Consider the following 25,944-nt stretch of genomic DNA (forward strand, 5'->3'; position numbering starts at 1 on the left):
TTAGAGTGGTTTGTAGTATTGCCCAGAACATGTCTAGTATTATTTTGAACATTTGACTGTATGGGAGCAATTTGAAAATGTTCTCATTCCAAGTCTCTCATCTCATTATCTGTAGCCACTTTATCCTGTTCTACAGGGTCGCAGGCAAGCTGGAGCCTATCCCAGCTGACCACGGGCGAGAGGCGGGGTACACCCTGGACAAGTCGCCAGGTCATCACAGGGCTGACACATAGACACAGACAACCATTCACACTCACATTCACACCTACGGTCAATTTAGAGTCACCAGTTAACCTAACCTGCATGTCTTTGGACTGTGGGGGAAACCGGAGCACCCGGAGGAAACCCACGCGGACACGGGGAGAACATGCAAACTCCGCACAGAAAGGCCCTCGCCGGCCACGGGGCTCGAACCTGGACCTTCTTGCTCTGAGGCAACAGCGCCAACCACTACACCACCATGCCGCCCCCATTCTTTCAAACTCTATGAGGAAAAAATGGATGGAGGGAGGGATAAAAAAGAGGGATCTCATCTCATTATCTCTAGCCGCTTTATCCTGTTCTACAGGGTCGCAGGCAAGCTGGAGCCTATCCCAGCTGACTATGGGTGAAAGGCAGGGTACACCCTGGACAAGTCGCCAGGTCATCACAGGGCTGACACATAGACACAGACAACCATTCACATTCACACCTACGGTCAATTTAGAGTCACCAGTTAACCTAACCTGCATGTCTTTAGTCTGTGGGGGAAACCGGAGCACCCGGAGGAAACCCACGTGGAGAACATGCAAACTCCACACAGAAAGTCCCTCGCCGGCCACGGGGCTCGAACCTGGACCTTCTTGCTGTGAGGCGACAGCACTAACCACTACACCACCGTGCTGCCCGAAAAAGAGGGATATGAGTGGAATATCATGAAGAAAGGTCATGGCCATTGTTCTATTTTCAAGACACATGCAACAAGGTTTGAATGAAGTTTCTATGTTAAGTGGTAATTAAGTTATTAATCCTGGAGGAGGAAGATGATGACAACTATGGATAACAAAATAGTGCTTTGCTTTGCAAGCACTATAATTATGATGCCAATATAATGATAGGAGACAAAAACAACAGACAAATGAAAAAATATTAGCACACTGGCCCTTACTCACATCAACCACTTTATTCAGTTCACCTACATCTCTGTTCATTCATGCAATTACCCAATCAGCAAATCATGTGGCAGCAGTGCAATGGTTAAAATAATACAGAACAAGGGCTTCAGTGATTTTGCACATCCAACATCAGAATTAGGGGGGGGGGAGAGGTCAGAGGATAATTTCCAGGCTGGTTCAGGCTGAAAGGAAGACCACATTTTGTTCCATTTCTGTAAGCCAAGGACAGGAATTTGAAGCTACAGTGGGCACAGACTCACTGAAACTGAACAGTCGAAGATGCCAAAATAACCAAGCAGCAATTTCCTGTCCAGTTTTGGTGATAGGAGGCGAATAAGAGTATAGCCTAAAGTGGTCTTCTGGTGTTTTAGCCCATCTGACTCAAGGTTGCACGGTCCGAGATGCTCTTCTGCTCACCATGGTTGTTAAAAGTGGTTATTTGTTATCATAGCCTTCTTGTCAGCTTAAACCAGTATGGCCATTCTCCTCTGAGCTCTCATCAACAAGGTGTTTCCGTCTGGAGAACTGCAGCTCAGTGGGTGCTTTTTTGTTTGATTGTTTTTCACATAATGCTGAGACAGCTGTGTGTGAAATTCCCAGGAGATCAGCAATTTCTGAAATGCTCAAACCAGCCAGTCTGGCTCCAATAAACATGCCACTGTCACTAAAAATGACATTTTCCCCCAATCTCATGTTTGATGTGAACGTTAACTGAAGCTCTTGACCTGTATCTGCAGATTTTTATACACTTCCAGTTTTGCGATGTTTTATTATCCCTTTTTATACAGATCCTCTTTTTCTTTTGGCTGCTCCCGATTAGGGGTCGCCACGGCGGATCTTTCATCTCCATTTCTCCCTGTCTTCAGCATCCTTCTCTACCACATCTGCCACTTTCATGTCCTCTCTCACCACATCCATGTATCTCCTCTTTGGCCTTCCTCATTTTCGTTTGCCTGGCAGCTCCATCCTCAACATTCTCCTTCCAACATGCTCTGCATCTCTTCTCAGGATGTGCCCGTACCATCTCAGTCTCACCTCTCTTAGCTTAATTCCCAAGCTCTCCACATGTGCTGTCCCTCTGATGTGCTCGTTCCTTATCCTGTCCAACCTCGTCACTCCCATCGCAAACCTTAACATCCTCAACTCCGCCACCTCCAACTTTGCCTCCTGTCTCTTCGTTAAGCGTACGGTCTCCAATCCATACATCACAGCTGGTTTCACTACGGTCTTATACATCTTACCTTTCACTTTTGCTGGGACTTTCCTATCACAAATGACTCCCGAAATCCTTCTCCAACTGCTCCACCCTGCCTGCACTCGCTTTCTCACCTCACTATCGCAGCCCCCATTTTCCTGCACAGTTGACCCCAGGTACTTGAATTCACCAACTTTCTTTACGTCTACTCCTTGCATCTTCACTACACTCTCATCCCTTTTCATACAGATATTCCGCAATATTGGCGTAAAGAAGACACCTCGTTATTCCGGCATTAGTGATTTACATTGAACCAAATAAAACCGACATGAAGCCGAGCCAGTGTGGTTTTTTTACTTTGCAAGCCATCGTTCTGCAACCAGAGGCGTGACGTGTCACAGCAGAGCGTTGGCGTCTAGAGTGACATATATGAATACTCCAAGGATACCAGCGCTGCTTTCAAAACAGCAGCAGGTGAACTGAGTGTTGAGGTGCTTTTGTTAGCCGTGTACATTTATACCAGTTTTCAAACACAAGCAAAGTTACTTGAACATCAAATTCAACATGTAATCACTGCCCTTACATAATTCACGTTTAAGAAAAGTAACAGCCTCAATATATATAACACGTTTGTGTCCTTTAGAGCAGGGGTCCTCAACCTTTTCTGCTTTGAGGCCCACCTATTCATACTTATAACGAGTCGGGGCCCGTTAAAAAAGATCCCCAATTATTTTGGCTCATCTATTTTATTAGGATCTAATAATTTATTGTAACGTGTATTAATGGGACGCAACATCACTCCCTGTTATAGATGGGAGCCCAGGAATTAAATAAATGCAGTAAAAACAGTTTTTAATTGTAGGTATTGTATTTAAAACTGTATGGATGTGCCAGAAGCCAACATAAAACCATGCATGCAGGGTTTTGAAAAAAAAATTTTCAAGTTGAAGCTAATTTTTACTCGTAGTAGGGTACAATTGCTGGGTTGTAGCCGATGTCATATCTACCTCATTAAGCTATGGTCACACTCCAGCTTGCGATGCTTTGCGATGGGTTATCGATGAAAATTAGGCATTTTGATGGCAATATACACATGAGCTAAAAGTTGTGGTCACACAGCAGCTGAACACTTGACTGTCACGTCTTTGCGCACTAAAGCCTGGCGCAGCTTGAGCGGCCGCGCTGACTCATGGAGTGCATTGCGCGTGCGCTTGGGACCCGGTCATTATGGGAAACACCTGATACTGATTTGAGCGCAATCAGCACGCACAGATAAGGACACTGTTTTCACAGAGGCTTTATGAAGTACTGTAACAGTATTATCATCACTGTCATGTTTGTCTCTAGCCATGTTTATAGCACTGTATAAATACTCTGCTTTATGTTTTTGTTTTGTAAATATCACGCCTGCTAATAAACACTGTTCCTGCAATTAGATCCATCTACCATTGTGTATCTTCTAGTGTCCTGATCCCCAGATCTTTAACCCAGGCACATATAAAAAGTTGTACTCCTCCATGCTCTTCCAGGTTTTCATCTGTGTGTCCGTGTAGAACGATACCTGCAGCACCAGGTAGTTTTGAGATGTCTGGGAACTCAACGGATGGATAATTTTCCAACTCCTAGGAAAAATCCTTCTTTGTTGGCATGTAAGGATCTAATCCCATTGAGTGGGTTCTATACCCGCTTGTTTTGAGTGAGTGTACTTCTTGGTTTTAATAACTTGCTTGTTTGCTGAACACAAACATGGCGATAAGTTCTTGTGTTAATGGACCAGACTCCACTTTTGGATCATTAATCCCTTTTGACTGAGAATGCCCTGCATGCATGGTTTGGCTTCTGGCACATCCGTACAGTTTTAAATACAATACCTACGATTAAAAACAGTTTGCTTTTATTGCATTTATTTAATTCCTGGTCTCCCATCTGTAACAGGGAGTGATGTTGCATCCCATTAAAACACTTTACAGTAGATTATTAGATTCTGATATAATAGATAAGCTGAAATAATTGGGGATCTTTTTTAAATGGGCCCCGACTCGTTAAAGTAGAAAAGGTTGAGAACCCCTGTTCTAGGCTATACCGAGTAAAATAAATTTCAGCCTCAGTTTCTAGGGTGCACAAAACGGCAACACACAAAAACACTCAGAATGTGTAACATAGTCCCTGGAAATGGAGAGCCCATTGCAAGGGTATCTCACTGTGCATTGACAGAGAGATTGCAAATGAGGAAGAGGACTTATCGATAGAGAAGGCAAATCCAAAGACCTCGATCATGACCTTCAGATCTACATCCAGCTCTACTGATTGAGAAAAAGACAAGGGGAAAGGGAGAATTGAGACAGAGGAGGAGGGAAAGACAAGTGGCCCTGGAGACTAACTGTCTGAGTGTACATTATTAAGAGGAGGAAAGAATCCCTATACCTCCAAGCATCAAACTATTTTTTTTCTCCCTGAGGGGCCACATTATACATCTTCTCCTACTTAGAGTGTAACACAGTGACAATCTATATCACAATCTGGTTAGTGCGCCAAATATCATTATTGAAAGCCAAAGTGGGCATGGCCTCATATGTTCAGTATGAGGGTTAGGGTTCGACTCGTTCAGTATCATGCTAGCTGAATGGAATATATCTGATATACCACTCCACGCCAGCCAATATTATTTTAAAAAATTCTCTCTTTACACTCCATGCTCGCTCTCTTTCAATCTATCTAACAATAATGAATATGAATGGTGGAATTTTCATGGCCTAACATTCTATAACTGTCAGCAGTCAATTGTCACTGCTTCTTCTTCTATGCCCTGACATCCTTCCTGGGGTATAGGCTGTTGACAAGGGATCTCCAGAAGACCCGGTCCTGTGCTTTTCCTTCTATCTGAGTCCAGGTGTACCCCAGCCTCCTGATGTCTGTCTAGAGATCTCTTCGCTAGGTGTTCTTTGGCCGACCTCTTCTCCTCTTCCCTTGAGGGTTCCAAGCCAAGGCTTGTCTGGTGATGTTTGTTGCTGGTTTTTGTAACTTGTGCCCGATCCATCGCCATCTTCTTCTTCCAATTTCTCCTTCCACTGGTATTTGCTGTGTTTTCAACCAAAGATTGTTGTTACTGATCCTTTCCAGCCAATGTGTTTTCAGGATCTTTCTTAGGCAGTTGTTGATGAAGGTCTGATTATGTTCTTTGCCATTCTCCAAGTCTCGGAACCATAAAGCAATACTGATTTTACATTTGAATTAAAATAGCCTTATTTTTGTTTGTTGTTGTAATACACTAGAGTTCCAGATGCTTTTGAGCTTTAAAAACGCAATCCTCACCTTCCTTATTCTTGCTTTGACATTTGCATCTGTACCACCCTGTTTGCCAATGTTACTCCCCAAATAAGTAAAGGATTCCACGTCTTCGAGTCTATTCCCATTGAGTTTGACTGGTTCATCGTTAGTTGTATTTATCCTCGTGATCTTTGTCTTTCCCTGATGGATGTTAAGCCCTACTCGTGAAGAGGTGGTTGCCAATGTTTGTTGTCTTATCTTGCATCTGATAATAACTGTAAGATAGTAGTGCCAGGTGGTTTGCAAAATCAAGGTCATCTACCGTAGTTATGTCCATAATGTCCATTGTATTGCATTTTTTCTTCCTCCAGTAGTTGCCTTCATTATCCAGTCGATGACTAGTAGACATAGAAAAGGAGAAAGTAGGCATCCTTGTCTGACCCCGCTCTTGATTTCAAATTTTTAATTGAGTTGTCCTTCATGCATCACGCAATTCATTTCTGCATAGCTACTCTTAATTAGATTTAACGGTTTGATGGGACTGTCACTGCTCCATCCATCCATCCATCCAGCTAGGTAAAATTTGTAATTTTTTTGCCTTACAAGAACTCATATTTCCTTCATGAAATGCAAATCTAGTTTCAGTTAATTATTACCGAAAATAAATATTATTTTACAATCGTGTATATCTGGCGAGTTAAGAGAAAAGGGCGGGGGCCTGTTCAGTATTGAAAATTCTAAAATGTGTTCCTTTTAATGTGGAATTCTGCTTAGGGCGATATTGGGCTTCAGTTTGAGCATCAAACTTTTATGTGTATGTGTGTGTTTTTTGGACTAAATCGATGTGCATTGGCGCTTGTACTCATGTCTGCCGAAGCCAAGCATTTATAGGCAGACCTGCTGTAAATCAAGAAGAAGGAGGCTGACACGAACCAGCACACTGAGACCTCCTACTGTCCCTCAGCTTAACTGCCACTGCACGTCTCACTGGAACCCTGTAGCACAGCTATAAATACACAGCTATAAATCACCCAACACAACACAGATAGAATATCCAGACAGCCGTCACAGCTCTGTACTAATTCCCTGCATGGGAAACACACCTTCACCGAGCACAACCTAACACGTGTGTTTCATTCTATGACAAATTTTTTTCTAACATTTGTTGATAGTATCTGTCTGAGTGATAACGGATGGATAATCATTCTCCATTGAGCCCATCAAAACCAGTGATGAGATGCCTGACTCAGACCCTAAGCTGTTAATCTCAAAGGAAATGGAAGTCTTGCAGAAAATGACACATTGTTCTTCTTATGCCTATGCTTGAGCAGCCACTTTTTTCCACCACATAAAGAGATATCAGTCTACATCAGTGGCTTCAATCCAGACGAGTGTCTCTTAGGCTACATCCACACGACAACGGCAACGAGATGTTATTTAAAAATATATCGCGTCCAAATGGGCAACGATCAGTAAAATATCAGGTCCATATGGCAACGCAACGCTTGCTGAAAACGATGCAATACACATGCCACACCTCTAGGGCCGCTGTAAGACGGTCCCTTCGGAGACACCAGAACAATAGAAGAAGTAAGGACGCATGCGCATAAACTATTATGCGCGAGACTTCATATTAGCCACAAAGTCAGGAAAATCTGTTCGTAAAATTACGTTATAATGACCAAATACAATGAAAAGTATTTTTCCAGTCTCACCTGTGAAAGGTAATCCCATGTGATCTCGTTTGGACGGCAAACCTGTTGGTACAGTTAAACGCAGCTAATCTTTATTCTCCGCTTTGACCTTTCCAATATGGCGGCGAGGATGACGTATGGTTCTACGCGGAAGGCGGCGTCTTTAATGGTCCGGAATAAATTGAATACTACACGTTGATGGATTAATTTGTTGTTTCTCACCTGTGAAAGGTAATCCCATGTGATCTCGTTTGGACGGTAAACCTGTTGGTACAGTTAAAGGCAGCGCATGAATCTTTATTCTCCGCTTTGACCTATCCAATATGGCGGCGAGTATGACGTATGATTCTACGCGGAAGGCGGCGTCTTTAATGGTCCGGAATAAATTGAATACTACACGTTGATGGATTAATTTGCTCCTCTACGCCCTTTTTGAGGAATGTACTGTAGGACTAAAACCAACATCTGAAGAGGTGAGATCGCTCCTTTTTTCCCCTATTTTTGCCGGCGGGATTGACTCTGCCCTAAGGGCAGAGTCTCTCTCTCTCTCTCTCTCTCTCTCTCTCTCTCTTTGCACCATTACACAATAAATATTCACAGTGAAAATATTTTGTAAGCGCGTTTCATGAACCAAGTTATAGGATTTGTTGACAACTCGCATCGCATCGCAATGAGAAGATCATTGGCACTACTGGTGTTAAGAATCAGACCATTTCATAAATGAATATTTTGCTGTAGAGCTGCAGTGTTTGTACAATTGCATGTTTTTGCTTCACTATTACTGTCACTATTCTGCTTCTTGCATTACTACTGTGAACTAACACTGAACATAATAATAATAATAATAATATCCAAGCTCGTGTTTCACTCTCACTAGTGCTCTGTAAGGCTTTTTCCTGGTGATATCCTGGTGATATTCGTTACACTTCTACCCGGCGTGAAGCACTCACAGTCATGTGGTTGTGACATCATCGTAAACAAATCCGTTCTACTCATCCAGACGATTTCACAACGGCAACGTTGCCAGATCTTTCCACTCTGGAACCCGTTCTCAAAAAGATTGCGTTTTGGGCACCCAAAACGCCGGTGCCGTGTGGACGCCAGGCCTAAACGATAAGCAATTGTATCGGAGTCACCTGAATCCGTTGCCGTGTGGACAGGGCCTTAGTGTCTTTCTTTCTCTCTTGAGTCAACCATTAAGCAGATTTACCTTTATTAAGCCATCCATGAAGCAGTGAGCTATTGAGCCATCATGGCCCAGGTTTCTTTCTACTACTTAATGTTCATCGATTATGCAGTGTCATGGTCAAGTAGCTTAATGGTGCTCGTAATCAAACCATTGTGGTCTTTAGAGTAAAATGAGGGACAAGCTCTTTACCCAGGGCTATTAATTATCTTCGTAAGGCTACAATTTGTTTTAGAAAAGCATGCACCTAGACAGGGTGTCACGGTACCTTGACAGAGTGTAGCGCTGCTGCCTGACAGCTCCAGGAGCTTGAGCCGTAGCTTGTGGATTACAAATACTGTCTGTGCAGAATTTTATATGTTCTGGGTTTCCTACAGGTTTTCTGTTGTTTTTTTTTCCCCCCCATCTCCCAAAATCATACAGATAGGTAGATTGGCGATACTAAATTGCCCCTAGTTGTGAATGAGTGTGTGTGTACATGCATGGTGCCATGAGTTGGACTGGCATCCCATCCAGGGTGTATTCCCACCTTGCAACCAGTGTTCCCAGGGAAGGCTTTGTGAGCCGGAGTATGTTATATTCTGCCTGGACTTGTCAGAATAGTTTAGTGATGTAAATGGTCGTGTTACTTTCAGTTGTAATTGTAATGACAGCTGTCATAATGGTTGATGTCAGTAGTATTATGACGATAATGAAGATGAAGAAGGAAAGGATGTGCCTAGACCTGGCATTTATGGCAAAGCCATTCCTATTGGAGCTTTACATGGACCATATTATAAGACTGGCATGATCATGTATGCTGTCATGACAGTTCCATCAAAAGATATCTCGTTATTGTGACTGTCATTTGTTATTTGCTCATCCGGCCGACAGGTAACGAGTTTATGCCATCGTGTTGTCCATCGTCTATCTGGCATTGTCCACATTTCACGAAAGTCGCTTCTTCTCTCTCAATTCTTCACCGATTTTTATCCTTTTTGGCAGGAAGGTAGGTCTACCTAGGGTGCATATAGTTTCTACCCAACTTTGCAAAATTTCAATTGATAATGAAGATATGAATTAATTAAGCCCTAACAAGCAGTTTCCACACAAATCGCTTCTTCTCGCTCAGTTCTTCACTGATTTTGATTCTTTCTGGCATGAAGATAGGGGTACCTTGGGTGCATATAACTTCTACCCAGATTTGCTTCATTACAATTATTAATGAAGTTATGGACTAATTAAGCCTTAACGAGCAGTTCAACAAAAAATCGCTTCTTCTCGGTCAATTCCTCGCCATTTTGGATTCTTTCTGGCAAATAGGTCGGTATTCCTAGGGTGTATATAGCATCTATCCGATTCCAAAAAAGTTGGGACAAAGTACAAATTGTAAATAAAAATGGAATGCAATAATTTACAAATCTCAAAAACTAATATTGTATTCACAATAGAACATAGACAACATATCAAATGTCGAAAGTGAGACATTTTGAAATTTCATGCCAAATATTGGCTCATTTGAAATTTCATGACAGCAACACATCTCAAAAAAGTTGGGATAGGGGCAATAAGAGGCTGGAAAAGTTAAAGGTCCAAAAAAGGAACAGCTGGAGGACCAAATTGCAACTCATTAGGTCAATTGGCAATAGGTCATTAACATGACTGGGTATAAAAAGAGCATCTTGGAGTGGCAGCGGCTCTCAGAAGTAAAGATGGGAAGAGGATCACCAATCCCCCTAATTCTGCGCCGACAAATAGTGGAGCAATATCAGAAAGGAGTTCGACAGTGTAAAATTGCAAAGAGTTTGAACATATCATCATCTACAGTGCATAATATCATCAAAAGATTCAGAGAATCTGGAAGAATCTCTGTGCGTAAGGGTCAAGGCTGGAAAACCATACTGGGTGCCCGTGATCTTTGGGCCCTTAGACGGCACTGCATCACATACAGGCATGCTTCTGTATTGGAAAATCACAAAATGGGCTCAGGAATATTTCCAGAGAGCATTATCTGTGAACACAATTCATCGTGCCATCTGCCGTTGCCAGCTAAAACTCTATAGTTCAAAGAAGAAGTCGTATCTAAACATGATCCAGAAGCGCAGATGTCTTCTCTGGGCCAAGGCTCATTTAAAATGGACTGTGGCAAAGTGGAAAACTGTTCTGTGGTCAGACGAATCAAAATTTGAAGTTCTTTATGGAAATCAGGGACGCCGTGTCATTCGGACTAAAGAGAAGGACAACCCAAGTTATCAGCGCTCAGTTCAGAAGCCTGCATCTCTGATAGTATGGGGTTGCATTAGTGCATGTGGCATGGGCAGCTTACACATCTGGAAAGACACCATCAATGCTGAAAGGTATATCCAGGTTCTAGAGCAACATATGCTCCCATCCAGACGACGTCTCTTTCAGGGAAGACCTTGCATTTTCCAACATGACAATGCCAAACCACATACTGCATCAATTACAGCATCATGGCTGCGTAGAAGAAGGGTCCGGGTACTGAACTGGCCAGCCTGCAGTCCAGATCTTTCTAGAAAACATTTGGCGCATCATAAAACGGAAGATACGACAAAAAAGACCTAAGACAGTTGAGCAACTAGAATCCTACATTAGACAAGAATGGGTTAACATTCCTATCCCTAAACTTGAGCAACTTGTCTCCTCAGTCCCCAGACGTTTACAGACTGTTGTAAAGAGAAAAGGGGATGTCTCACAGTGGGAAACATGGCCTTGTCACAACTTTTTTGAGATGTGTTGTTGTCATGAAATTTAAAATCACCTAGTTTTTCTCTTTAAATGATACATTTTCTCAGTTTAAACATTTGATATGTCATCTATGTTCTATTCTGAATAAAACATGGAATTTTGAAACTTCCACATCATTGCATTCCGTTTTTATTTACAATTTATACTATGTCCCAACTTTTTTGGAATCGAGGTTGTAGCTTGGATATATAGTAATGTATGTAGCTTGCAACATTTATTGCACAAGATGGCCCACTTTAGATCGTTCCTTCTGGACTAGACTGGGTCGGTGTGAGCTACGGCATCATTGACAGTCTCGTTGTTATTAAACTTGTCATAAAGTATAAAGTAACAATACTGACTCCATTAGAAACATACTTCAACTGTCATTACATTAAACTAACATGACATATTATGTCATTGGAAGTAAACTGGCATGACAACTCAGGGCCCATATATGAAGTCTCCAGCTGGTTTTAGACTGTGCAATTTTACATTACAGCAGCCTTATAAGATTATTTCTTCCCACACTGTATGACCTGATCCAGTAAAATCGTGTCCAAATTCTATAACAGTCCATGTGACATTAATGACATGATTACATTAGTCATATGCTGCATATGTTAACCATATTTTTAAATCCTGCAAATGACACTGTTCATGTGACGCACTCTTGTTGTTGTGGAGTGGTGCAACATTTGGAGTGACCTTTTTGCATAAATATATCATCTACTTTGGAAGCAGAAATTAGCTGTTTGTAACATGTACGGTACCAGTCAAAAGTTTGGACATACCTTCTGGTTCAATGTTTTTTCTTTATTTTTATGAATTAAAAGTCACTTCATGTCTTAAAGTAATGATGGATGTCATTTCTCTTTACTTAGTTGAGCGGTTCTTGACATAATATGGATTACTACAGTTGTGGAATAGGACTATTTACTGTATTATTATTATTATTATTATTATATTCGTTTACCTCTGTCCGTCCATCCATCCATCCATCCATCCATCCATCCATCCATCCATCCATATCTCTGTCCGTCTGATACACCCTTTTTCTCAGCAACCACAAATCATAGCCACTTGTTACCAAACTTCAGCTCGGGCTTCTATACCATGTTTACTGTTTTCAGGTCTGTCCCACATCGACTTCCTATTTACTGACCGAATGTATTTACGAAACATATAGCGTGGATTTACAAAATTTTCGTTACATTTTTCTCAGCAACTACAAATCACAACTGCTTGATATTTGGTACCGAGCTTCAGCTTGGGGTTCTATACCGCGTGTACTGTTTTCAGGTCTGTCGCACATCGACTTCCTGCTTACCAACTAAATGTATTTACGAAACATACAGTATAGGGTGGATTTTGACGCTATTTCAAGAAGCAAAATGCTATTTCAAAATGACAGTTTACCAGGATGCTATTTGAAATCCCTGGGGAGAGACACTGCTCTTTACTTACTTGTTTCAGGGTTATAGAATAGAATAGAAAATAATCTTTATTGTCATTGTACCGGGGGATACAACGAAATTGAGGGTGCTCCCACAGAGCCACCATACACCAGAAAAATAAAATGTACATAAGAGACACAGAATATACAATAAAAACGTCAGGGAATAAAAACGTCAGAGAGTTAAGTATAGTCTCTCAAAATTGAGACATAAAATGTGCAATTAGCAGATAAAAGACAATAAATATAAGGTGCTAAAACAAGAAGCGGAGGTAGATTTGTTGGTTGTTGGGGTGGAGGTGTTATGTGAGTCCGTTTGTGAGAGAGTGTGTGTGTACTGGTATGTGTCCGTTGTTGTTGGCAGTCCTGATGGCCCATGGGAAGAAGCTGTTTGTCAGTCTGCTGGTGTGGGACTTTATTGACCTGAAGTGTCTCCCAGAGGGCAACAGATCAAACAGGGGGTGGGCAGGGTGTGAGGGGTCTCCTGTGATGGCCTTGGTTCTTCTGAGGCAGCAGGATGTGGAGATGTGTTCCAGGGTGGGCAGAAGGCAGCCGATGATTTTTTGGGCGGTGTTTATGACCCTCTGCACCGCCTTCCTATCCACAGCTGTGGAGCCTGCGTACCAGACACCCAGACAGTACGTCAGTACGCTCTCCACAGAGGAGTGATAGAAGGCCAGCAGCAGCTTAGTGTCCAGGTTGTTCTTCCTGAGGACGCGCAGGAAGTGCAGCCGCTGCTGAGCCTTCTTCACTAGGGCCCTGATGTTAAAAGTCCAGGTGTGGTCAGCGGAGATGTGGGTGCCCAGAAACTTGAAGGTGGTGACAGTTTCCACCCGTTCTCCATTTATGAGGAGGGGGGCGTGGTCCTGTCTTTTCTTCCTGAAGTCCATGATGAGTTCTTTTGTCTTTTGGACGTTCAGGGTCAGGTTGTTCTCTGAGCACCAGAGCGACAGTTTCTCTACCTCAGCCCTGTACGATGTCTCGTCCTCACCACAGATGAGTCCAACCACGGTGGTGTTATCCGCATATTTTATAATGTGGTTGGTTGGGTGGGTTGGAGAGCAGTCATGGGTGTACAGGGCGTAGAGTAGAGGGCTCAGGACACATCCTTGAGGGGACCCGGTGCTGAGTGTGAGTGTGGAGGAGTGGTGGGGACCGAGTCTTACAGTCTGTGGGCGACTCGTCAGGAAGTTTTTAATCCAGTTGCATATGGGGAGGGGGATCTGTAGCTGCATGAGTTTGTTGAAGAGAATGTCCGGGATGATGGTATTAAACGCAGAGCTGTAGTCCACGAAGAGCATCCTCACATAGCTCTTCTTGTTCTCCAGGTGGCTCAGCGCTGTGTGGAGTGTCAGGGCGATGGCATCCTCCGTAGACCGGTTTGCCCTGTATGCAAACTGGCGGTGAGGGTCGAAGGAGGGAGGGAGGCAGTCTCTGATGTGCTGGGAGACCGATCGCTCTAAACACTTCATGATTACAGACATCAGGGCTATTGGTCTGTAATCGTTGAGGCTGTCTATGGCAGGTTTTTTGGGGATGGGGATGATGGTGGAGGCCTTCAGACATGTGGGGATGGTGGCATGTGTCAGGGAGAGGTTGAAGATCTTGGTGAGGATCCCTGCCAGTTGGTCTGCACATGCTTTAATCACCGCCCCTGGGATACCATCCGGATCAGCAGCTTTCCTGGGGTTCACTGCTCTCAGGTTTTTCCTCACCTCATGCTCCAGGAGAGAGAGAGGTGGGGTGCTGGAATCAGGGGGAGGCAGTGATTGGAGGTTTGTGGTGGTGGTCTCAAACCGGGCAAAGAAGTTGTTCAGCTCCTCTGCCAGTGTGCTGCTGCTGGGGGAGGCGGGAGGGGTTTGGCCTTTGTAATTTAGTTTGGGTTAATTATTTGTTGAAATCAACATTCATAATAAGTGTCCTATTCCTTCGATTGCTTGCATTCTGATATAAGCGAGAGTGGGGGGATATGTAAGCGAGCAGTAGCTTACAGTTCATCTTGTTATTTACTATTTACTGTTTGATCTTGGATGCATTAAGAAGGCAAGAAATTGCACTAATTAACTTCTGATGAGACACACCTATTAATTGAAAAGCATTCCAGGTGACTACCTCATAAAGCTGGTTAAGATAACGCCAGTAGTGTTCAAAGTGTCATCCAGGTAAACGCTGGCTACTTTGAAGAATCTAAAATATGAAACGTAATTTTTTTGAAACACTTTTGTTTACCGCATAAATCCATATATGTTCCAGATGTTATTTCATAATTTTGATGTCTTCAGTATTTTTCTACAATGTAGAAAATACAAAATACAGAAAAAAACCTATGAATGAGTAGGGGTGTCCGAACTTTTGACTGGTACTGTAGATTTTCAAAGTTACATCTAGCATAACATTATTTCTGTATGTAAATTACCTCAAAGCATCAACATACTCCTTCTGTGCCAAAATAAACAATCTGTGAGTGTTTAACTAATGAATTCAGTGATGCCAGCAGTGCAAAGCGGCATCTGTGCAAATATGAATTTGTGCAGAAGATAGAAAGTCTTTACAAAAATATATTTTTGTCCCCTCTTAGTACAAGCAAGTGGAGCAGTACATGTCTTTCCACAAACTTCCAGCAGATTTCCGGCAAAAAATTCACGACTACTATGAGCACCGCTACCAGGGCAAGATGTTCGATGAGGAGAGCATCCTGGAGGAACTGAACGAACCGCTCAGAGAGGTGAGACAGAGCATGCTCACTTTGTGTGGTGGGGACGTTGGTGCAGATGTCTGTGTATAAACATCCATGGAAAAACAATCCCAAGAGGCCATGCAGTTACCTCAGTTCTCTTCTCACTTTCCAAAACAATAAAGGGATGCTGCCAGTGAAATGAGTTGTACTTCACAAAGCAATCCATCTCTCAGGAAGGACACAATGTGTGCTGTATTGGCTTTTTTTCTCATCCAATTTTTTTTTATTTTATTCTCAGATGAGTTAGTTGGTGTTGGTGCATGTCAAAATGCTCTTTTGGATGTGCTTGCAAATATGTACCACTGCATTTACAACTACCAACCACTTTCCATGTGGTCCTCACCAGCCAATGCATAAAATCTTGCAAATACAGGGCATAAGCTTCAGTTAATGCCTGTCAGGCATCAGAATGAGGGAAAAATGTGATCTCAATGACTGACAGTGGCATGGCTGTTGGCACCAGATGGGCTGATTTGCATATTTCAGAAATTGCTAATCTTCTGGGATTTGCACACACATCAGTCTTGAGTTTACACAGAATGGTGCAAAAAACCCAAACCAAAACAAAAACTTCCAGTGAGTGGTAATTCTTCAGGCAGAAATGCCTTGTTGAGATCAGAGGACAATAGCCAAACTGGTTCGAGCTGACAAAGAGGCTAGAAACTACTCTTTACACCTGTGGTGAGAAGAAAAGCATCGCAGAACATACAGCACACTGAACTCTAGAGACTGATGTAAGTGAAAATCAATTAGCAATTTCCGAAATACTCAAAGCAATCCATCTGGCACCAACAACCATGCCTCAATTTATGTCACCAGGACTACATTTTTTCCCCATTCTGATGTTTGACGTGAACATTCCCTCAAGCTCTTGACCTGTGTCTGTATGCTTTTATGCATTTTATACTATATGTCATTTATATCATCTGTATACCTCTGCTACCTTCTCCAGGAAATCGTGAACTTCAACTGCCGTAAGCTGGTGGCCTCGATGCCGCTGTTTGCCAACGCTGAGCCCAACTTTGTCACGGCCATGCTAACGAAGCTCCGCTTTGAGGTCTTCCAGCCCCGGGATTACATCATCCGCGAAGGCACCATTGGAAAAAAGATGTACTTCATCCAACATGGCGTCGTCAGTATCCTCACCAAAGGAACTCTGGGAATGAAGCTGTCCGATGGCTCTTATTTTGGAGGTACAGTAAGGTGTCTTGTCATCCTTGAGAACCTAACTGCTGAAATGATGCTGAAATTAAAGTGTCACATTCTGTAATTAAACCATGCAAATTCTAATTAAAACTCTACAATGTTTCGAACCTGATTTACCTCAGTTATGAGCTTGTTTCACAAGATGGAATTAAAGTTGAATATTTAAGCATCTTTTAATGTGGACCATCCAAAGCTTCCCACCCAGGCGATAACACCCAACAATACCTTTGAAACCTCTCATAATTGTCTTGAGCTGGTCATTTTACGAGCATAATTTTATGGGACGGGCATAATTCAGTTAGTACTTAGCCAGCTAGAATGCTCATGCTGATAAGCTCGCGTGGTAATTATATCCCTGTTATGTGAAAACCACTAATGAGTTTATTTTATGATATACCGTATATGGCAAAATCTCCAGCCCGTTTGATGTAGTCAATCTCACGCAAGCCTTCAGGCTCAGATTAAATAACAATATCATGGTGCTGTAATCCAATGCTTTCAAAGGGCACTGAGCCAGAATGGCAGATTTGAATGGAAAGTCAGCTGATTGCAGAAAAAAGCAAGTCGATTTTGTTGATCTTGGAGTTAGTTTTGTTAAGTGCAGGTGTTTGCCTTTTGTGTCCGATGGTTTACAATGACAAGGGTAGGGGGTGTACAGATAATTACTCTTAATGTGCTCCACATTTAATTAAACTCCAAGCCAGTGCTCCACAGGCATCTGTAGTTATTTCCCTGCAATTTCCAGATTCATCCAGTGCACCATAATGCAAATGGTGAACACTTACAACCACCTACAATTGGTAGACAATGATGGTCTTATTTTCAGAGTCGCTTTACAAAGGCTTCCGACTCCAGCTCTGCCTCTTTATAGTGCTTTCTTGAATCAAATTTCTTGAATGAGCTTCAATAACCTTAAAGGCATACACCCTTGTTTTGAAGAGGAGTTAGGATTTAATGTTTTGCATGACTAGCAAGAGGATGGTATGGTGGTGTAGTGGTTAGCACTGTCGCCTCACAGCAAGAAGGTTCTGGGTTCGAGCCCAGTGGCTGATGGGGGCCTTTCTGTGTGGAGTTTACATGTTGTCTGCGTGGGTTTCCTCTGGGGGCTCCGGTTTCCCCTACAGTCCAAAGACATGCAGATTAGGTAAATTGGTGGCTCTAAATTGACTGTAAGTGTGAATGGTTGTGTGTCAGCCCTATGAGATATATATATATATATATACACAGTGGTGCTTGAAAGTTTGTGAACCCTTTAGAATTTTCTATATTTCTGCATAAATATGACCTAAAACATCATCATCATCAGATTTTCACACAAGTCCTAAAAGTAGATAAAGAGAACCCAGTTAAACAAATGAGCCAAAAAATGAAACTTGGTAATTTATTTATTGAGGAAAATGATCCAATATTACATACCTGTGAGTGGCAAAAGTATGTGAACCTTTGCTTTCAGTATCTGGTGTGACCCCCTTGTGCAGCAATAACTGCAATTAAACGTTTCCGGTAACTGTTGATCAGTCCTGCACACCGGCTTGGAGGAATTTTAGCCCATTCCTCCGTACAGAACAGCTTCATCTCTGGAATGTTGGTGGGTTTCCTCACATGAACTGCTCGCTTCAGGTCCTTTCACAACATTTTGATTGGATTAAGGTCAGGACTTTGACTTGGCCATTCCAAAACATTAACTTTATTCTTTAACCATTCTTTGGTAGAATGACTTGTGTGCTTAGGGTCTTGCCGCATGACCATACCTTCTCTTGAGATTCAGTTCATGGACAGATATCCTGACATTTTCCTTTAGAATTTACTGGTATAATTCAGAATTCATTGTTCCATCAATGATGGCAAGCTGTCCTGGCCCAGATGCAGCAAAACAGGCCCAATTCTTATGCTGGAATCCAGTGTTTTCCTTTCTCCAAACATAACACTTCTCATTTAAACCAAAACTTTCTATTTTGGTCTCATCCGTCCACAAAAGATTTTTCCAATAGCCTTTTGGCTTGTCCACGTGATCTTTAGCAAACTGCAGATGAGCAGCAATGTTCTTTTTGGAGAGCAGTGGCTTTCTCCTTGCAACCCTGCCATGCACACCATTGTTGTTCAGTGTTCTCCTGATGGTGGACTCATGAACATTAGCCAATGTGAGAGAGGCCTTCAGTTGCTTAGAAGTTACCCTGGGGTCCTCTGTGACCTTGCTGACTATTACATGCCTTGCTCTTGGAGTGATCTTTGTCGGTTGACCACTCCTGGGGAGGGTAACAATAGTCTTGAATTTCCTCCATTTGTACACAATCTGTCTGACTGTGGATTGGTCGAGTCCAAACTCTTTAGAGATGGTTTTGTAACCTTATCCAGCCTGATGAGCATCAACAACGCTTTTTCTGAGGTCCTCAGAAATCTCCTTTGCTCATGTCATGATACACTTCCACAAACATGCGCTGTGAAGATCAGACTTTGATAGATCCCTGTTCTTTAAATAAAACAGGGTGCCCACTCACACCTGATTGTCATCCCATTGATTAAAAACACCTGACTCTAATTTCACCTTCAAATTAACTGCTAATCCTAGAGGTTCACATACTTTTGCCACTCACAGATATGTAATATTGGATCATTTTCCTCACTAAATAAACGACCAAGTATAATCTTTTTGTCTCATTTGTTTAACTGGGTTCTCTTTATCTACTTTTAGGACTTGTGTGAAAATCTGATGCTGTTTTAGGTCATATTTATGCAGAAATATAGAAAATTCTAAAGGGTTCGCAAACTTTCAAGCACCACTATATATTCAGTGGTCCCCCTCCAATTATCTTATATTATTTTCTTGCTCTTATCATGATAATAATGAATGCCATCTCTAGACGTCCATATAAGACGTACTGTACATGAGAAGCACAAATGAATGAAATGCAAATCTGTGGAGCTTTTTTTCTGAATTATCGAGGTGAAAGATGATCCCTGTGTGCCTTGAGAATCCTGATGACTCAGCACTCCTGAGCCGCAGTGAGCAGGGAGGACCAGGAGCTTTTCCCCCAAGCGACCTTGAAAAGGTTGCGACTAAAACAGATGCCTTCTGTAGCCTGAGTTAAAAGGGTTTTTCAGATGGTCCTTCCCTGGGGTGTTCAGTGGGACAGATATTGAACACAATCATGAGAGAAATATCAGTAGCAGCAGCAGTATGGGTTTTGATTCCCCTTCATTGCAGTGTTTTAGCCTCCAGGCATTTCACAAAATAGAGCTGAGACAGACACTAGATGCAAGTCGAACTGTTAGTGTATGTCTGTGTGCGCATATGTACCTGTGTGTATTCGTGCTTGGCCGAGCTTGTGTTTGTGCAGTCATTTGGGTGTGCGTGCTTCTTGACTTGATGAATGAGACCCAGCAGTGAGTGAGTAGCTGTGGAGTGACACTGCTGTCTATCTGTGTATAATTAACTTCAGCCTCCTGGAAGGAGGATATTGGAATTTGCATCTGCTGATCCAGAACTGATTTAGTGTGCAGGCTGGGGGCCGGCTCTGATTGATGACAGGCAATATTAATACAGTGGCCAGTGTTTATAATGTCGACAAGGAGCGCTAGAACATTTTTATCACTTACTAAAAAGAGTAGAACTGCACAACTTTGTGACTGTTTGTCGCAGTCCTAGCGTATACAATGTGTACTAGCACTTAACCCAGTGATTGATTTTATTTGCTTTATACTTCTTTCGTCCCTGTTTTCTTCCCCCAGCTCTCCACTATCATTAGCCTAGTAAACTAGACCCACCCGCCTAGCGGCCAAAAATATTTTTGCCTAGCGAGTGGGTCTAGCCTCGCACCATATAAACAAAAACACCCCGGGCATCAAATCGTGCCCGCCAATCACAACGCAAGGTTTTTGTTTGGATTCTTTGGGCGGGCTTTTGCAGGAGTGACGACAAAGCTGCGCGACGCTGGAGAAAGCACAGCAGGAAAGATGGCTACGGCTAGTGAACAGCGCACGTTTGACTCCGCTTTGGAATCAGTTTTAGAAGAATTAGACTTGGAGTTTTCGTTGAAACATGAGCAGGAAGAGGCTCTCCGCTCATTCCTTTTCAAGAAGGACGTTTTCGCTGTTTTGCCGACCGGCTATGGCAAAAGTCTGATCTACCAGCTGGCTCCGCTCGTAGCCAAAAGGATGGGCTAGTTTGTGCAGTACGAAGAATTAATAAACAGCTTTGAAACATTACTTTTTGATTGTTTCTTATTTTCCCGTTATTTTAAATTTAAGGGAAATTATTTCACCAAACACCACTAAATAAAAACTCTCAAACAGTTTAAGCAAACCCTTGAAAAACACTTGAAAAAAATAAGAGTGTATGTTAAGTATGTGGTACAGACTCCAAACTTGTGGTCATTATCTCCAAACTTCTTAATATCTAGAACCTGTTTATTAATTAATACGCATTTTGAAAAATTATTTATTTCAAGGCCTCCCCCACTGCTTTCTGTCGCTCTGACTACGTCACAGTCACTGTTGCGCTGATTGGTCAGAGCGTTGGCCTATACGCACAGAGGCAGTTTGAAAGACAACGGTTTGTTCCTCCCACCCCCGTCGGAAATGTCTACGGATCGAGGCCAGACTAAATATTCACATTTAGTCTGGCTTGCCAGGCTACACTATCATACAATATTCTTCTACGGTAAATGGACAGAGTGAAGGCTAAAACATGCTTCTTGCTTTTCATGTACTGCTGCATTACAGGGCAGTGTAAAACACTCAGAGCTGTCTTAGCTCTCTGCCCTCTTCCACATACAATTGGCTAGCGTCACTATGTTTTACGGGGAGAGGGAATATGCCCCACAAGAAAAGGGCCAATTTTTCTTTCTTGGGTCCTGGCCACAGATAGTTGCGGCATCAGTGGGATTGGAACTCATAACTTCCAGATGTTAGGTCAGTCGCATTTGCTGATCATCAGTTGGTGGATAATCTGTTCTGCAGAGCTTGTATTTATGTTGCTTGGACGGTACTTGCATACGAGACCATCAGTGACGGCGTAGCTCACTCCAGCCCCGTCTAGTCCAGAAGGAACGATCTAAAGAGAAGGATCCACCTAAAGAAGTGGGCCACCTTGCACAATAAATGTTGCAAGCTATATACAGAAGCTATATACACCCTAGGAATACCGACCTATTTGCCAGAAAGAATCCAAAACGGCGAGGAATTGACTGAGAAGAAGCTATTTTTGTTTAACTACTCATTAAGGCTTAATTAATCCATAACTTCATTCATAATTGTAATGAAGCAAATCTGGGTAGAAGTTATATGCATCCTAGGTACCCCTACCTTCATGCCAGAAAGAATCAAAATTGGTGAAGAATTGAGGGAGAAGAAGTGATGTGTGTGGAAACTGCTTGTCAGGGTTTAATTACTCCATATATTAATTGCAATTATGCAAATTTAGATAGAAGCTATATGCACCCCAGGCAGACCTACTTTCCTGCCAAAAATAATAAAAATCGGTGAATAATTGAGAGAGAAGAAGCGATTTTCGTGAAATGTGGACAACGGCTGGACAGACGACAGACAACACATGATGGCATAAACTCATCACCTGTCGGCCGGATGAGCTAATAATCTGATGTGCGTGCCAGAAGTGAAACCTTATATTGAGGTCTGTTTATTTTTGAAAGGCAGGGGACTTGGCCTCACTAGCCAGGGTATACCATCAGCCCTGGTGTGTGGACATTACACTTCACTTTACTGTGTAGTTAGAAATAATGAACGAAGAAAGTCTCATGTTCGAAAACAATCATTTCAGTCACTATATGAAACTAATCTATTGTCATTAGATGATACATATTGGTCAAACTGAAACATAAATGAGCTCATAAAACTGAACTGTAGCCACAGACAACAATTCAGACGTCTGACTTTGCCTAAACTTCTCTGTCTCTTTTCTGTGTTCTCAAACACGTTTCCATATCTGTGATATCTCACAGTTTTTCTGTCTTTGGCTTGAGGCTGTCAATACTCCCAGTGGGTGAGAAATGGAAAACATGTGTGATGTTTCACTATGCAAAATAGCAGATGCAAATTAATTTGCTTTGTTTTTCTTCCAGAAATCTGTTTGCTCACACGAGGGCGCCGGACAGCGAGTGTTCAGGCGGAGACATACTGCCGTCTTTACTCACTCTCTGTGGACAACTTCAATGAGGTTCTGGAGGAGTACCCAATGATGAGAAGAGCTTTTGAGACCGTGGCCATTGACAGACTTGATCGTATAGGTAAGAGGGTTGTACGATCCAATTAATGTGCACTCCACATTTTAAAAAAACAAAAAAACAGTAGTGTAGCCACTTGTTTCATGTTGAAGATGAACGCTGAAGGTGGGTTAACTACTCTGAGAAAACTCCTAAAGAGCCAAAAGTCAATGACAGTGAAAACAAAATTGGACTTTTGTTTTCTTAGTATCACAGGCAGGCAGTGTTCTAGTCAAGTCACTAAACCTCAAGTCCAAGTCATTAAAGAAAATTTCAAGTCAAGTCCGAGTCAAGTCCACTATTGATCTGAGTTGAGTCGGAGTCGAGTCCGAGAACAAGACTCCAACCGCACCATTTGATGGTGGCTGTTGCCGCCTTTATGTGAAACCGTCTCTGGTACTGCGTTGGACTAACGTTACTGCTTGACTGCCCCATTTTAGTTAATAGGCTACAGATAAAAAGCTTGTTCATCACTCAGCAAGCCACGCCCACTATCAACAGGGCAAATAACATGAGAGAGGGTTAACACTAGCTAGTTCATCACTCAGCAAGCCCCCTGATCAACATAGCAATGAACATAGCGCGTCACTTCCTTCTCTGGGTGGAGTCTTGTCAAATGACGATTGAAGTTTGAGGCTGTCCCCGTCGTCTCCTCGATAGTTCTTCTACATATCAAACACACAGCAGTGCATTTTCCCCACTGCACGAGAAGCCTGTATAAGCAAAGCAGACAATCCTAGTGGCGTTCTCTCCAGGCACTAATGTTAGTTTGTTCCTGAACATGACATATGAACAGGTGAATGTGCATTCTCTTGTACAAAATTAGTATAAAAATTAATGTAGATATAAATATCTTATGCCAAATTATTATGGCATGTTGCAAAAAATAAAGAAAAAATCAGAGTTCTTGTCTCCAGTTTATGAGTCTGAATGCAGTTAATGCACGAGTCTGAGTGCTCAAGTCCAAGTCAAGTCATGAGTCCTTAAAATTAGGGCACTAGTCAGACTCGAGTCCGAGTCCTGGATTTGAGTACTACAAGCCTGCAGGCAGGATGCGAAAAACGAATGTTTACTCAGTTTCAGTAGGTCAGCTGAGTCATGCAGTTGCCTGATGAAATAGATCTGTTAGAGCAGCATTTTTAAAAATGCTCTAAAATGCTGTGCAAGTATATTCTAGAAATGTGACTGATTAATAGAAGTGCAAATGTCCTTTGGAGGTGAATTATCATCTTCTATCCATTTCCTACCAGGTAAGAAGAACTCCATCTTGATGCACAAAGTGCAGCATGACCTCAACTCTGGTGTCTTCAACAACAGAGAGAATGAAATGATCCAGGAGATTGTGAAGTACGACCGAGAGATGGTCAAACTAGTGGACCTTCAGCGTCCACGTGCCATGTCTATGACGGCCTCAGTCCCTGGCGGCATATTTGCCCCACCAGGCCAGTCGCAGGGCACTTCAGCCATCGCCACCCTACAGCAGGCCGTAGCCATGAGCTTCTGTCCACAAATGGCAAATCCTCTGGTAGGCGCAGGAATCCTTCAGTCTCCCCGCATGGTCCGGCGCTTCCAGGTAATCCAGAACCTTTCCAGCCCTGCACCTGTGTCTCCCATGCAGCCACAGCCACCAGGCCCAATGCCAGGGGGTGCATGTGCTTCTGCTGCCACGTCCAGTCCACCTGTGCAGAGCCCACTGGCACCAACGGGCTCAAGGACATTCCAGTATGGCTGCAGCCCCATGGGTGGGCGTACAGGATCTCAGCTATCTCTTGTCCAGCAGCATGTGCCCAGTCCAACACGCAAGAGTGCCCACTCTCTGCAGCATGCAGACACCCTGAGTCAAGATGCCCGTGCATTGTCCACTTCCCAACCCTCTCTGCCCCAGGAAGGAGTGACAGGTGTGGGTACCAGCCCGCCAACCTCAGCCCACGTTTCCTCTACGTCCATTGGGCCACAGCAGGCCCCTCATCCTGCAATACCTGGGCCCTCTGGAATCAGAAGTGCTGTACCGCATAGAATGGTACAGCCTCACCAGATGTCACCATCCACTCCACCCCCTGTTGGTGGAGCAGGGCCAAGCTATCTCGAGCCAATAGTGCACAAGAAAGATTCTATAGTTAGCCTCCCTGAGACAGACTCCACTATAAGATCCAGGCTGTCTTCGAACCTCTGACCAAACGCTGGTGTATGCTGACATGGTGGTACTATTGTGTACCCTGAGGTTTTCTGTACCCAAAGGAAGCAGAATGTGTATTGTGTAGGGGGAGTAATCAGATCAGTCTTTCACTAATAGATACAAACTTGGTTGAAGAGGTGGGATTTTCCTAGTTGTCCCACTCATGTAGTTACTCCCTTATCGTTCAGCTACCAATTTCCCTTTTGCTGTCTTTGTTATGAAGAAATACTCAGAAAGAGAAAATTTCTGTTGTATTCTGTAGAGTTCATACAATGCAATCTGGCCTGAGCTGGGACTTAAAGAAAATCAGGGACTTGTATCACATGACAATGATGAAATTTTAAGCTTTGCAAAAGTGTTTTTGAGCGTCCTTTGTTCTGTAATTGTAGCAAAAATAACTAGCTGTTCTTCACATTCTTGTAAAATAGCAATGAAAATAGTATTACAGACCGCTGGTCGATCTTATATTGATATGTAAATAGGATACGTTAAAAAAAAAGAAAAAAAAAGTGACACAAAAATCTTCATTGTATCTACTCAAAAACCAAAGTTGAGCTTGGTTGAGTTTGCTCTTGTCCATGTCAAATGAGAGGAAAAAAAAAAGAATTCAAAAGCTACACCATTTATTTAACTGCCTTTATTCCAAGTTTAGAAGCCATATACATGGTAAATGTCTATGAGGGAGTGAAGGGTGGTGGTGGGTGGGTAGAGTGTAAAGCCACTGTAGTGAAACGACAATTTTTTTTTCTTGAATTTATTTTGCTGGGCATTTTGACATTTGTTTGTAATGGGAAAGGCAATACTCCAAAGCGTCTGACCTGCACTGAGAATTCCTGACTGATAAACATCACTGACTCTCTAGTAGGAGATACCAAAACGGTAGTGACTAAGAATGGATAACCAAAAGAATCTATATCTGAACTGT

General features: G+C 42.7%; 1 protein-coding gene across 1 annotated transcript in view; it reads left to right on the forward strand.

Annotated features, from left to right (window-relative positions):
• LOC132871227 (potassium/sodium hyperpolarization-activated cyclic nucleotide-gated channel 2-like) overlaps positions 1–25,016 on the forward strand; it is a 162,998-nt gene extending 137,982 nt beyond the window's left edge. Inside the window, exons 5-8 of the mRNA XM_060905348.1 lie at positions 15,258–15,404; positions 16,369–16,609; positions 22,703–22,867; positions 24,094–25,016. Of these exons, the coding sequence (XP_060761331.1) occupies positions 15,258–15,404; positions 16,369–16,609; positions 22,703–22,867; positions 24,094–25,016 (1,476 nt within the window). The remainder of the gene's footprint in view (positions 1–15,257; positions 15,405–16,368; positions 16,610–22,702; positions 22,868–24,093) is intronic.
• The last annotated feature ends 928 nt before the right edge of the window (positions 25,017–25,944 follow it).

This window comes from Neoarius graeffei, chromosome 23, assembly GCF_027579695.1.
Source record: "Neoarius graeffei isolate fNeoGra1 chromosome 23, fNeoGra1.pri, whole genome shotgun sequence".
Lineage (NCBI taxonomy): Eukaryota > Metazoa > Chordata > Actinopteri > Siluriformes > Ariidae > Neoarius > Neoarius graeffei.